At 36.7% G+C, this 12,550-nt stretch overlaps 2 protein-coding genes across 2 annotated transcripts; both read right to left on the bottom strand.

The window, feature by feature from the left end:
* Positions 1–431: 431 nt before the first annotated feature.
* On the bottom strand, positions 432–2,447 carry LOC149026890 (RING-H2 finger protein ATL7-like). Its single transcript, XM_089146052.1, has 3 exons — positions 1,663–2,447; positions 1,465–1,547; positions 432–953 (listed from the first exon to the last, which is right to left on the bottom strand). Exons 1-3 carry the CDS (start codon positions 1,867–1,869, stop codon positions 506–508), a joined length of 738 nt encoding a protein of 245 aa, XP_089002178.1. The 5' UTR covers positions 1,870–2,447; the 3' UTR covers positions 432–505.
* Positions 2,448–4,361: 1,914 nt separating this feature from the next.
* On the bottom strand, positions 4,362–11,102 carry LOC149026889 (RING-H2 finger protein ATL7-like). The gene is made up of 3 exons (XM_089156974.1): positions 10,145–11,102; positions 9,955–10,040; positions 4,362–5,214 (listed from the first exon to the last, which is right to left on the bottom strand). Exons 1-3 carry the CDS (start codon positions 10,349–10,351, stop codon positions 4,767–4,769), a joined length of 741 nt encoding a protein of 246 aa, XP_089013100.1. The 5' UTR covers positions 10,352–11,102; the 3' UTR covers positions 4,362–4,766.
* Between the last annotated feature and the right edge of the window lie 1,448 nt (positions 11,103–12,550).

Genomic DNA, 12,550 nt, shown 5'->3' with positions numbered 1-12,550 from the left:
TGTTAGATACCTAACCAGCAAAAGAAAGAGGGGAGAAAAGGGTGGGGGGGGGGGGTCATGAACTTTCCCCTGTTTTTTAGTATTTGTCAGGAATGAATTTCAGGGTCATGAATCATGACTGTAGATCTTCTTTAGGCTTAAAGCACAGTAAGTTCACCTGCACCTGTGATGGAAGGGGAAAGGAAAAAAAAAATTCTGAATGGTGTGATACTGATCAGAATCTGAAACAGTAAACATGAGTTTATCAAAGAACCAATTTGCTGATTCATATGTGGGAGGTGGCCTGGCCAGAGGCTTGTAGTGAAGACAATAACCCTGGTTAAGACAATGCTTCATATGGTTTGAAAGGGTGTAGAGGGGGAGGGGTTGGAGAACAGTCCTTTCCCTTTACATTCCAGATTATGGTAATATACAAATGATGAACCCAAACATCTATTATGTACACATTTTCCTTACATGACATAAGAGCTATCTTCAACTTTAAAACAGAAAACCAAACTAGATTTTAAGGCAGCTCAGTCACATGCACTTCCTCGATAGAACAATGTGTTTCAACCTTAATCACAACATCTGAAACCAAACCACCACACCCACATTCTTCAACTTCCCTCTTTGCATCTGATACTTCTTCCTCAGCACAAATAGAAGAACCACCGCCTCTCTCTTCACCGGTGTTCTCGCTCTCAGCCCCTGTTTGAACAGGGGTTCCAACCTCAATTCCAACTCTTGATGATTCCTGATAAGACTGTACATCATCAGTTGGGACTTCAACTCTAACATCAGAGCAGTCAATTGCAGTTTTAGGAGAAGGTATGAGAGAGAAACGGCAAAGAGGACAGGTAGTGTGGGTAGCAAGCCAGTGGTCAATGCAATCCATATGAAAAGTGTGGCCACATGCAGGTATTTGTTGAAGCTTGTCCTCAGCTTGGTAATTCCCCAGGCATACTGAACATCTGCACAAGGTCAAAAGGTGATTTTAAGTGAGAATGGGAAGATAAAGATTGAAAGGTCATAATGAATGGGAAAAACCAAAAACAGAGATTGATCTTACATTTGCCTCTGTTAGTTACATTGGATTTTTATTTTGATTAGTGTAATTTGACCATGTAGCAAAAATTTATTCACCTTTTTTCATAGACTACTTAGTTCAAGCCAACAACCCTGTCTCAAACCTTGGCTGACTAGCCTGTTTACTGTAACATTCAATATCTCCTGCATTGTTTCTGTTTCATTGAAACAACTTCTGGAAGCACAATTCTGCCATGAAACTCGAGATTGTTTAACAGAATTATGTTTTATTCATTACATCATAAATTAGTTTCATAAAATTGGGACATGTGCCTAGAAGAGGGCATCAACACAGGAACATTTTCAAGCCATTCCATAATAAGGGGGGGGCATCTTCAAAGAACGGAAGAATTTTCAAGGCATGGACAGCAAGTGCTCAGAGAAATCTCACTCAACTGCGTATCCTCGACAGAAAAGCTCTCATTGAATACAATTATCGGTAGCATCTCTCTAAACTCCTCCACACCTGGCTGTGATGGCTGCAAATCAGCACAGAGGTTATAAATGGAAATCTCATCGCTGATTGAAAATTGAAAAGTGGGTAATTCCCAAAACACATAACAAAAATAAGAAAAGAAATAATGATAATCTTACTGTGGAGAAGGATTCCGTAATCCCGTTGAATCTCCTCACCCGCAACGATGACCAAACAATCCTCTCTCGTCGAAGATAGCAGAAGTAAAACAAGAACAGAACAAAGGTGAAGATGATTGGTATGGAAAAGATGAAAGCTTCGAATAGTTTCAGCTCGTCTGAAGCTGTCGAGCAACAATGACGCGACTCTGGATGATTATGAGACATCACCAACCACACTCAAAAATCTCAAATCCCATAAATTCAATCACAACAAAAATTTTAAAAACAGTCGAACATGGAAGGGAGATCCCTACGATAAAGTAAACAAATTTGGGAATTATATTTTAGTTAATCTAACAACAAGAAGGAAGGAAAAAAAGCGCAGAAGGAAGAAAAATGAAGGAAAATTAGAGAAGACCACGTTAACTGGAATGCATACTTGAATTGCTTTTTAAGCTAGACGAAAGAAAATAACAGACTATTAAGAGTTACAGAAAGCCGTTGTCCATATCAAAGAACAGGACCGTTGATCAATCAAGAATAGAATATTTATTTAAAAGAAGGAATTATTGTTTTTGAGGGATCAGATACTTGCTAATTCATCTCATCTGTCACTAGAAACCCTAGATTGAAACTCAAAAATCAAAGGTGTGTAGATTTTCTTTGAGATGCAGAGAATGCTGAGAAACACAGAAGCTCTCAACTGGATTCATTTTCACTTTCATGCATAGATCAAAACCCTGTAGCAATGTGAAAGTGAATCCAGTTTGAGGGCTTCAAGAAGCATTCTCTGTATCTCAACTCCCAACGGTCACACTCAAAACCCAGAAGAGTTTAAACGAATTTATGTTTTACTCAACACTATACTTGTAGTTTGTCAACTGTGGAGGAGCCAGGCAGATTTTTTATTTTTTTTACCATTGACTCGTCAATCGAATCTTTGATTGGAATTCGAAGATCTTCTTGAACTTACTGTGTCTATAAAGAGAACTGTCATCACCATATAGAAGCACATCCATTGAAGATTAGCATCAGATTCTCTTATTAATCTCTGTTCTTGAAGGATCAATTCTTTGTGCGGGAAGGCATGAGTTCTGCTTATCTTTTTGCCCAACAATTCTGCTTATCCATCATTAATGGCAAGATGGAGATTGAACTTTGAATCATGGGTCCCATTTTAACTTTTAAGGCAACAGAAAAGTCAAAAACTTAGTAAAATTGTTTCATAAAAGGATTTGTTTCCACCATTTAAAAATGGAAAATTTTCAGTGCCACCCATTGAATTTGTTAATCAGGCATCCCATCCTTATAGGTTGAAACTGGAAAATATATCAAACACACTGCCGACCATTAGAAAATCATACTTGAATATGGATGCAGACAAGTTAAATATTAGATAAATAAACAAGAATAATCTTGAACAAAAAACCTTCGGCTCTAGTGGTTTTTTCGTCAAGTTTTACCATCTGTGACTTCTTCCTCCCTCAATCATCAATTCTCACAAATGACTAATAAATTGGATTACTCAAAAGGTAGCATTAATGTTAAGGGGTAATGGATGGCACTCAAAATTTCGCTTTATAAATAAAAACATGTTTTAGGATATTAAAATAGTAAATTTTCTTTGGTGGGAAAGATAACATAGAATCTTTCAAGGAGCATTGTAATTCTGACCATCTAAAATTTCACTCAATCTGATTTATTTTTTTGTTAGGTAGATCATTAATGGTGCAAGGAGATGGCTAAATGCTATTAGGAGTCTGGATCTGCAACCATGTTTGTGCTCCCTGGAAGCTTCCGGATCACACAAAATATAAGAGGGCCACAGGTATTGGTATGGGTTCTGCTCCCTTTTAAATTTGTTTTTTTTCTGTGCTCCCTTTTGTCTGAATATTTTTACAAAATGCAGGGAAGATATCAAGCCAAATAAAACAAAGTATATATTTAAAAAAAAAAAAAAACACATGTGAACATTCATAAATATTCATGCATAGACCATTGAGAGCATGTCTAGAGATAATCAATGTGGATATAAGTTTCACTGGAGGTTAGATGGTAACTGGATTTGCTCTTCAATTAAGCGCTAGAAACTGCAGAACCAGACCATTTTTTCCTCCTTCACAAGATTATTTACACAATCACTCACTCTGGTAATAAATACAAGGATAACATCAAGGTCACTCATAAACATCATGGTTTGAAACTGCCATATGCCAGAGCTTCTGAACTCCACCTAACATATAATCCAATCAATGTCCAATTCTTCAACCATCAACGTAGTGTCACCAAATATTCAGGGATCCACATTGTCAATGCTCAGAGGGTAGTTTGATCCCAAATCATTCAGCCATGTCATTCACTAGAAAGGCAAAAGTTTCTAACTCTTGGATCATCAGTAATTGAAACTATCCCTATTTGTTTACCTGCCAACATTGTATATTTTGAGCATATAATACAATGTTTGATAACGCATTAGACCATTACAGACCCTGACTTCACCAATCATCTCCAGAAAAATGAAATGAAATGAAGAATCCTTAGATAGGACACAATCATTCACCATAATGACTAGTATCTAATGTGCAAAGCATTGGGTAACAGTTCAGGGCCCCGCCAGGGGGTGGGGGGAAATATTTGACTTGGCTGAATTCCTGTTGGGGAAGAGAGAGGAGGCCCGGGGGGGGGGCAACTATACCCTGTTTTTCAATATTTGTCAGGAATGAACTTCTGGGTCATGAATCATAACTACAGGTCTTCTTTAGGCTTAATGCACAGTTAGTTCAGCTGCACCAGTGATGGAAGGGGAAAGAAAAAAAATCTGAATGGTGTGACATTGATCAGAATCTGAAACAGCAAGCATTAGTTTGTCAAAGAACCAATGTCCTGAATCATCTTTGGGAGGTGGCCCGGCCAGAGGCTTGCAGTGAAGAAAATGATCCTGGTAAGACAATGCACTACTATTCCATATAGTTTGAAGAGGGGTTGGAGAACAGGCCTTTCCCATTACATTCCAGATTATGATGACATACAAATAATGAACCCAAACATCTATTATGTACACATTTTTCTCAAATGACATAAGAGCTGTCTTTAAATTTAAAACAGGAAACTTCAACTAAATCTTAACGCAGCTCAGTCACATGCACTTGCTCAATAGAACAATGTATTTCAACATTAATCACAACATCTGAAACTACACCACCACACCCACATTCTTCAACTTCTATCCTTGCATCTGATACTTCTTCCTCAGCAGAAATAAAAGAACTGCCACCTCTCTCTTCACCAGAGTTCTCTCTGTCAACCCCCGTTTGAACATGGGTTGCAACTTCATTTCCAATTCTTGATGATTCCTGATAAGATTGTACATCATCAGCCTGGGCTTCAACCATAACATCAGAATAGTCGATTGCAGTTTTAGGCGTTGGTATGAGAGAGAAACGGCAAAGAGGACAGGTAGTATGGGTAGCAAGCCAGTGGTCAATGCAATCCATATGAAAAGTGTGTCCACATGCAGGTATTTGTTGAAGCTTGTCCTCAGCTTGGTAATCCCCCAGGCATACTGAACATCTGCACAAGGTCAAAGGGTGATTTTAAGTGAGAAATAGAAGATACAGACTAGAAGGTCATAATGAGTGGGGAAAACCAAAACAGTGTGATCTTACATCAGCCTATGTCAGTTACTGGGATTTTATTTTGATTTGTGTAATTTGACCACGTTGTAAAAAATTATTCACCTTTTTTTATGAACTTATTAGTTCAAGGCTTCAAGCCAACAAACCTATCTCAAACCTTGAATGACTGGCCTGTTAACTGTAACATTCAATTTCTACTGCATTGTTTCTATTTCGTTGAAACAACTTCTGGAAGCACAATTCTGCCATAAAACTTGAGATTGCTTAACAGAATTTTTTTTTTCATTACAAAATATCAGTTTCATAATTCTTGTGGCAAATGTTGTAGAGTTTGGGCTTTGGGGGGCATGTGTTCAGGAATTGGGTTGACCTGCCCCTCGAAAGTAAAGAAATTGAGACGTGCCTAAAAGAGGTTATCAACTGAAGAAATCTTACTGCCAGAAACAAGTCAGACCAGCCTTGGACTGTTAATAGTTCTTTTTATTTAAAAAAACTCAATGATTAATTGATAAATTTAACTACAACCAGATTATATCTATTAACTGAACAGAAACAGTAACCCAAGATATGAAATGAAGTAAACGTCTCATCTGCTTCCCAAATTAAAACCTGTTACCCCTTCACTGAAACCATTTATGGGTTCCAAAAGTGTTACCCACAAGCAAGAAAAAAAATTCATCTGGTCTCCCCTTCTTGCATTTTTGCAACCCAATCCAGAAAATTCATGAGACATTAATTTGCACCAGTAGAGAGAGACACTGGCTACCTGATTTGTCATTCAGTAGGAAGAAGTGTCATAAGAGTTTTGCAAAAAAGAAAAAACAGTGCTGTTACTAGTCATGCCACATCATCAAATATGCACTGCCTTGCTGACTTCTTCCATCTTATGAAACCAATGAAAAGGTTGTGGGTGTCAAGCTCTTTTAGATATGCTTCCTTCCAAATGTAATTCTTGGCATTAACGGATGCTGCTTTAAATCCTCTTTCCTCTTATAACTATACTGCCCTTCACAGGAAAAGATAAATAATGGAAAACTAAGAAAGAGACAGAAAACTACATGCTGGATTGAGTAAGTAACATGGTTTAATTGGAACTAAAATCAGACTGGGAATCCTTGGAGAGCCCAGTGACTCTAAGCCATTGAACTCTACAAAAGAAATGTGAACTGAAAGAAAAAAAAGGGACACAAGGAAGAAGTAGAATGAAAACTTCTGGATTAGTTAATTGGAAATAGAACATTTGAACACGGATAATGTATTGGACCAGTGAAGGATGCAAGAATTAGGTCCAAGTGAAAAAATCATGCAGGAGAATTCTGAAACATCTATGTCACGGTATTATTTGCCAAAAGGAGCATGCTGGAACTAACGTTCAAGTATCAGGATCAGATCTGGTTTGTTGACCAGGATATCAGATTCCCCAGAAAACAACCAGGACAGGGAGAGATTCATCAATCCAGCTCAGGATTAGCAGAAAACAAACAGATCTAATACTGGATCTTGAATCCTAAATGATTAAGAAAAATGGAAATCATAAAAATCATTCTAGCTATTTCTCTTCATCGATGAAAGTCAGACCACCCATTCGAAAGAATTAGTAAATCACCAAAGAATATCTCTAGAATTTCCTTCCATTTTTGTCCTTAGTTAATCTAATTTCAATCCGCCTATCAACAAATGAAACTTCAACAGTTGAAACAACTTGCAATCAGTGGAGGTGGGGGGTGACTTAACGATGACTTCTAGGACAGAGTAATGAGCATCTACGATATCCTAGGTAAAAAGCAACTTATCTAATTGAAAAAAACTACATCATCAAACCTTTTTCGTCTTTAAAAGTAAAAGGACAGGTTTAGCAGTTGGGAAAATCAAGTATTTTCCCCACCTGCAAATAGTGCTAAGTGGGGCCCACCTGCAATAGAAATTACACAAAATCACAAACACAAAGGGTTACGTGGTTCGTCTATGGCTACATCCATGGGATAACTGAGAATTTCTTCACCATGAGAATGATAACAATACAAGAAATACACTTGGATTTATACCCAACCCAATCCTTGTATCGTAAAACTAGATACCCCTTGAACACCCTCTATTAATACTCTTAAACCCCTGAAGAACAACAATCTCAATACCCCCACTGAGCACCACTCATAGAGCACTTGAGATCACCTCTCTCTCTCTCTCTAGGTGTTCTCTCCCTTATGCTCACTGCCTTGTGTTGTTTCAAACAACCCAACCCTCATCCTATTAATAGATGGAGGAGGCAAGGGATCAGCGCTATTTTAACACCATAGAGAGAGAGAGAGAGAGAGAGGTGATCTCAAGTGCTCTGTGAACTGTGAGTAGTGCTCAGTGAGGTATTAGGATTGTTGTTTTTCAAGGGGTTGAGATTGTTAAGAGAGGGTAGGGGTGTCAACGGTGTGGTTTGGGGCGGGGCTGAAAATCACCTAGCCCAAACACGGCCCATTAGCAAAATAACGGTTTCGGACCGGTTTCGGTTTGGTGCGGTTTGGGTTCGGGCTAACTAACGGTTTAGATTCAGGTTGACTAACGGTTTATGGTGTGTAAGAAAAAGAAAAAGAAAAAGAAGAAACAATTGAGCATCCTACAACAAAAGCGAAAATTATATGAAAAGCAAAATTGTTATTGGTCAATTTCCATTAAAAAAAAACCCACCCATTCCATAGAAATAAAAAACCTAGATATTAAGTAGTAAAATGACTATTTGATCTTTGAATTCATGCTTAATTTTTTTAATTGTTTATACCAATTACCTAATGGTAATATAATGATTCAAATACTATTTAATGTAAAATTACAAAATGGGTTGTAAAACGGGTTGCGGTTCGGTTTCGGGTTTGTGCGGGCTCCACAACCCTCAGCCCAATTACGGCCCATTAAGGTTTGGTTCACGCCGGTTCGGGCTATAACAGGTCGGTGTGGTTCGGTTTTAACGGTTCGGGCTATAAATTGACACCCCTAAGAGAGGGTATACAAGGGGTAACCGATTTTGGATACATGGACTGGGTTTTGTATAAATCCAAGTGTATTTCTTATACTGTTATCATTCTCATAGTGAAGAAATTCTCATTTATCTTGTGGATATAGGCATAGTTGAACCACGTAAACCTTTGTGTTTGTGATTTTGTGTATTTTCTATTGCACGTGGGCCCCACTTAGCACTATTCATAGGTGGGAAAAAAATACTTGATTTTCCCAACAAGTGGTATCAGAGCCACTGGTTTGTGTTGAAGATTGTTGAGATCTTGATTGTTTTAGCAATTTGTCGAGTACATCCATCCATGGTACAAACTTGAGTCAACTTGATGGTAAGGGAGGACATCGAGTTATATTAGGCGGCGATAGAGTGAAAGACATCTTTGTTCAACAATCGGCTTAATTAAAGCCTTAAAAGGAAAGGATGGAAAGCTTTTGAGAAGATGGATGATGACCAGAGAAGAAGAGTTTTTTTTGACTCTTGGGTCGGACTACGGTAAAACGTGAAAGCGTTGCTATTAATTAAGGTAGGAATTGTAGCATAAGGTAGGATAGGTTGTCTTTGATGTCCTTGACCCTTGCATACACAGTTCTAAAGAGGACTATAAATGCCAAATCTTCAGATCCCAGTTCTTCTCCTGTAAAACCGAGAAGAAGAGTTGAGAACTAAGAGCGATGGCATAAAACATGAATTTGACTGACGTGATCTCCGATATACATATATATATATATATATATCTATATAGAAATATTTGTATGTCTGCACATATATGTATATTATATATTATAAAATATAAACTAAAAGTAAACTGCATTTAATGAACGACACGGCAATTTTATCAGTTCAAGATGGAAAAATTGGATTTTTTTGTAAATATGTTACACCTTTGAAAATAGTGTTTAATGCGACATCTTGGACCTGCAACCAACTCTCGGTTCAAACTCGATGGTAGGGAGTTCAAACTTGAGGAAGAAGAGTGAAAGACATCTTTGTTCAACAAGGCTTAATTAAAGCCTTAAAAGGAAAGGATGGAAAGCTAGAGAAGATGGATGATAAGGATACGAAGCAGTTGAGAATCAAGGTGTATAAGCATCATTCGATTGTCTCCGATAGACATTATTAATAATGTTCGGAAGAAAAATCAAGCATCACATGGGAAAAGTTAGAAAAGCTTTATCTAGCTAAAAGCTTGACCAATAAACTGCGTTTGAAGCGGCAATTTTATCGGCTCAAGATGGAGGAAGGCGGGAATTTGATGGAACGCATGAATGTGTTTAATGCAATCTTGGAGCAACTAACCAATCAATGCAGTTGATCATTTATAAGAACAAGAAATCCAATTTGTTCTTCTAAAATACAAAAATAAAGTCTTTGGCTCCAGTCCAAAAACTCAAAGATGTTGAAGTACCTAGATACAGCATTTAGTTTGTTCACCAGTTTTCAAGAAAGAAAGATGAAGTTTTTCAACTGAGATTTCAAACTTTACAAACATCTCTGTCATTCTTACTTTGTACTAAAGGTAGCCATTGGTACAGCTACTCTTAGAGGAAACAACTTCGACAGTCATTGTGTAGTATAATAACTGTGGATAGCGCTAAAGTAAACGATGCAAGATCCCCCCATAAACAAGAACAAAATGCAAGTCAGTAAGTGCTCAGAGAAAGCTCACTCAACTGCGTATCCTTGACAGAAAAGCTCTCCTTGAATACAATTATCGGTAGCATCTCTCTAAGCTCCTTCTTCACCCCCGATTGTGATGGCTGCAAATCAGCATCGAAGATATAAACGGAAATTTCATCTGTTAGTAAAACGTGAAATACCCAAAACAAAAAATGAATAATAAAATAAATAATGATAATCTTACTGGGGTGAAGGGTTCCGTAATCCCGTTGAATGTCCTCATCCGCAAAGATGACCAATCAACCCTTCCTCGTCGCAGATAGAAAAAGTAAAACAAGAACAGAAGAAGAAAAGTGAAGATGATTGGTATGGAAAAGATGAAAGCTTGGTATAGTTTCAGCTCAGCTGAAGCTGTTGTGCAACAAGCAGAGTCTTGATAGTTATAAGACATCACCAACCACACTCAAAAATCTCAAATCCCATAAATTCAATGACAACAAATATTAGAACAACAGTCGAACATGAAAGGAAGAACCCTACTATAAAGCAAGATCAATACCAGGAAAGACAAACAAAAATTTGGGAATTATATTTTGATGCTATTGGGGCGAAAACAGAACAAGAAATACACTAAAATAAGAATTAAACAGAGTCAACTGCTTCAAAATGAGAACTGCTCAACTACAAATCATCGACAACCCCAAAATCCGGCATATACTGAAAACTCAGAAATCGGAATTTGTAGAATTTCAGTTAATCTAATAACAAGAGGGGAAAAAAGGGATCAAAACGGAAGAGTAATGAAGAATAAAAAACGAAGACAATGAAGGAAAATCAGAGAAGCCCACGTTAACTGGATGCATGATTGAATTGCTTTAAGCTAGAAGAAAACAACAAAAGGAAAATGTATGACTATTAAGAGTTACAGAAAGCCCGTCCATATCCAAGAATAGGACCGTTGTTCTATCAAGAATAGAATATGTAATTAAAAAAAAAAGGAAAACAGTGAGGCCTCAGATACTTCCTAATTCATCTCATCTGTCACTAGAAATTAGAAACCCTAAACTGAAACTCCCAAAACAAAAGTGGGTAGATCACAACCTCTAGCAATGTGAAACTGAATCCAGTTGAGGGCTTCAATGCTTCTCAGCATTCTCTACATTTTAACTCTCAACAGTCACACTCGAAACCCAGAAGGGTTTATTTACTCAAAACAATGTAGTAGTTGTCAACTATGGAGGAACATGAAGATTTTACCATTGACTCGTCAACTCCAGCTGATGATGGCCTTATGTTTGATATCAAATCCTGAGCGTTAGATTGGAATCCAAAACTTTCTTAAACTTAAAAGTATCTATACAAGAGACTGCACCATTGGTTTAGCAAAAAAAAAAAAAAAAAGACTGCACCATTGGACTATAAATTTTCTATTTACTTGGAGAAGAAAATTTTCAACTGATACATTCATCTCATGTATTAAATTTAAAAATAAAATTATCTCTGAAAAAAAATTTAATTCTTACATTTTTTAATTTTCTCCTGAAAAATATGGTTTTATGTTTAGATTGAATATATATCATGAATTTCACCATGTGGGTTGAAAAAATTCTTCACAAAATAAGTGGATGATCTAAACTTACATTTCACTGTACTAGTAACCCATCCATTAAGATCGAAAAAGCTTGGATCCTGCGACATTTATTGCGCAAGATCATCAAGTCGAAATTTCGATTCCACCTCCAAAAGTGTATGGCTTGATTGTCTTGCGCATTTATTGCACAGGACCCAGTCGATTACATATTAGCATTAGATTCTCTTCAATTTCTCTCTTGAATGATCAATTTTTATGTGGATAGGCATGAGTTGTGCTTGTCCATCATGAATGAAAGATAGAGACTAAACTTTGAATCATACGTCCCATTTTATGTTTAGGAAAACCAAAACCAATGGCTATCATATGTTGACTAGTTCAACATTATGCTCAAATATTATCATTGGCTATAAGAGCATATGGATAAATATAAATAATTTTTTTTTTGATGAATAAACCCTATATATTAGCGGTCCTCACAATTGGTCTAACGTTACGATAATTGTGAATTATGGAAGGAGAATCCAAGTTGTAATGATAATAATGATCACCTTACCCAAAATTTTCCATTTTAAAATGCCAGTGCAATTTGCTCTTAGTTTTATATATGTCTTTTTTTTACTGTTTCTTCTGAATCCAGTTTTCATTAGCTCTCATGATTTTTTCTTTGGCTCGTTTGTATAGAATAATTTTAAGATTTTTTTTATGAAACATTATCATCTTACCTCAACCGACATTGTATAATAGTCTTTCATTATTTTATAGAATTATTTATATTCAATGAACAAAAGGGAATTTTCATATTTAATGGAGAAGACAGCTAGAATTCTTGCTGATCATGTATTCAAAATCACTTCTATATCACTTTCAACTCTTAATCTCATTTAACTTGTTGATTTAGACTTTGTTTTTCGGTCTTTAAATTAATCAAATATCAGGTGCCACTGATACCCACATCATCAATTTTGTGGTGAATAATGTAATAAATTCCCCACGTAACAATAATATCTATTTCGATTAAAATAATGGTTCTTGATGAAGATGACTTTGCCATTTTTT

This window comes from Hakea prostrata, chromosome 1 (assembly GCF_041222555.1).
Source record: "Hakea prostrata isolate BN-2017 chromosome 1, UWA_Hpros_2, whole genome shotgun sequence".
In the NCBI taxonomy this organism is placed as follows: Eukaryota; Viridiplantae; Streptophyta; class Magnoliopsida; order Proteales; family Proteaceae; genus Hakea; species Hakea prostrata.
This window is presented reverse-complemented; position numbering and strand designations above follow the sequence as displayed.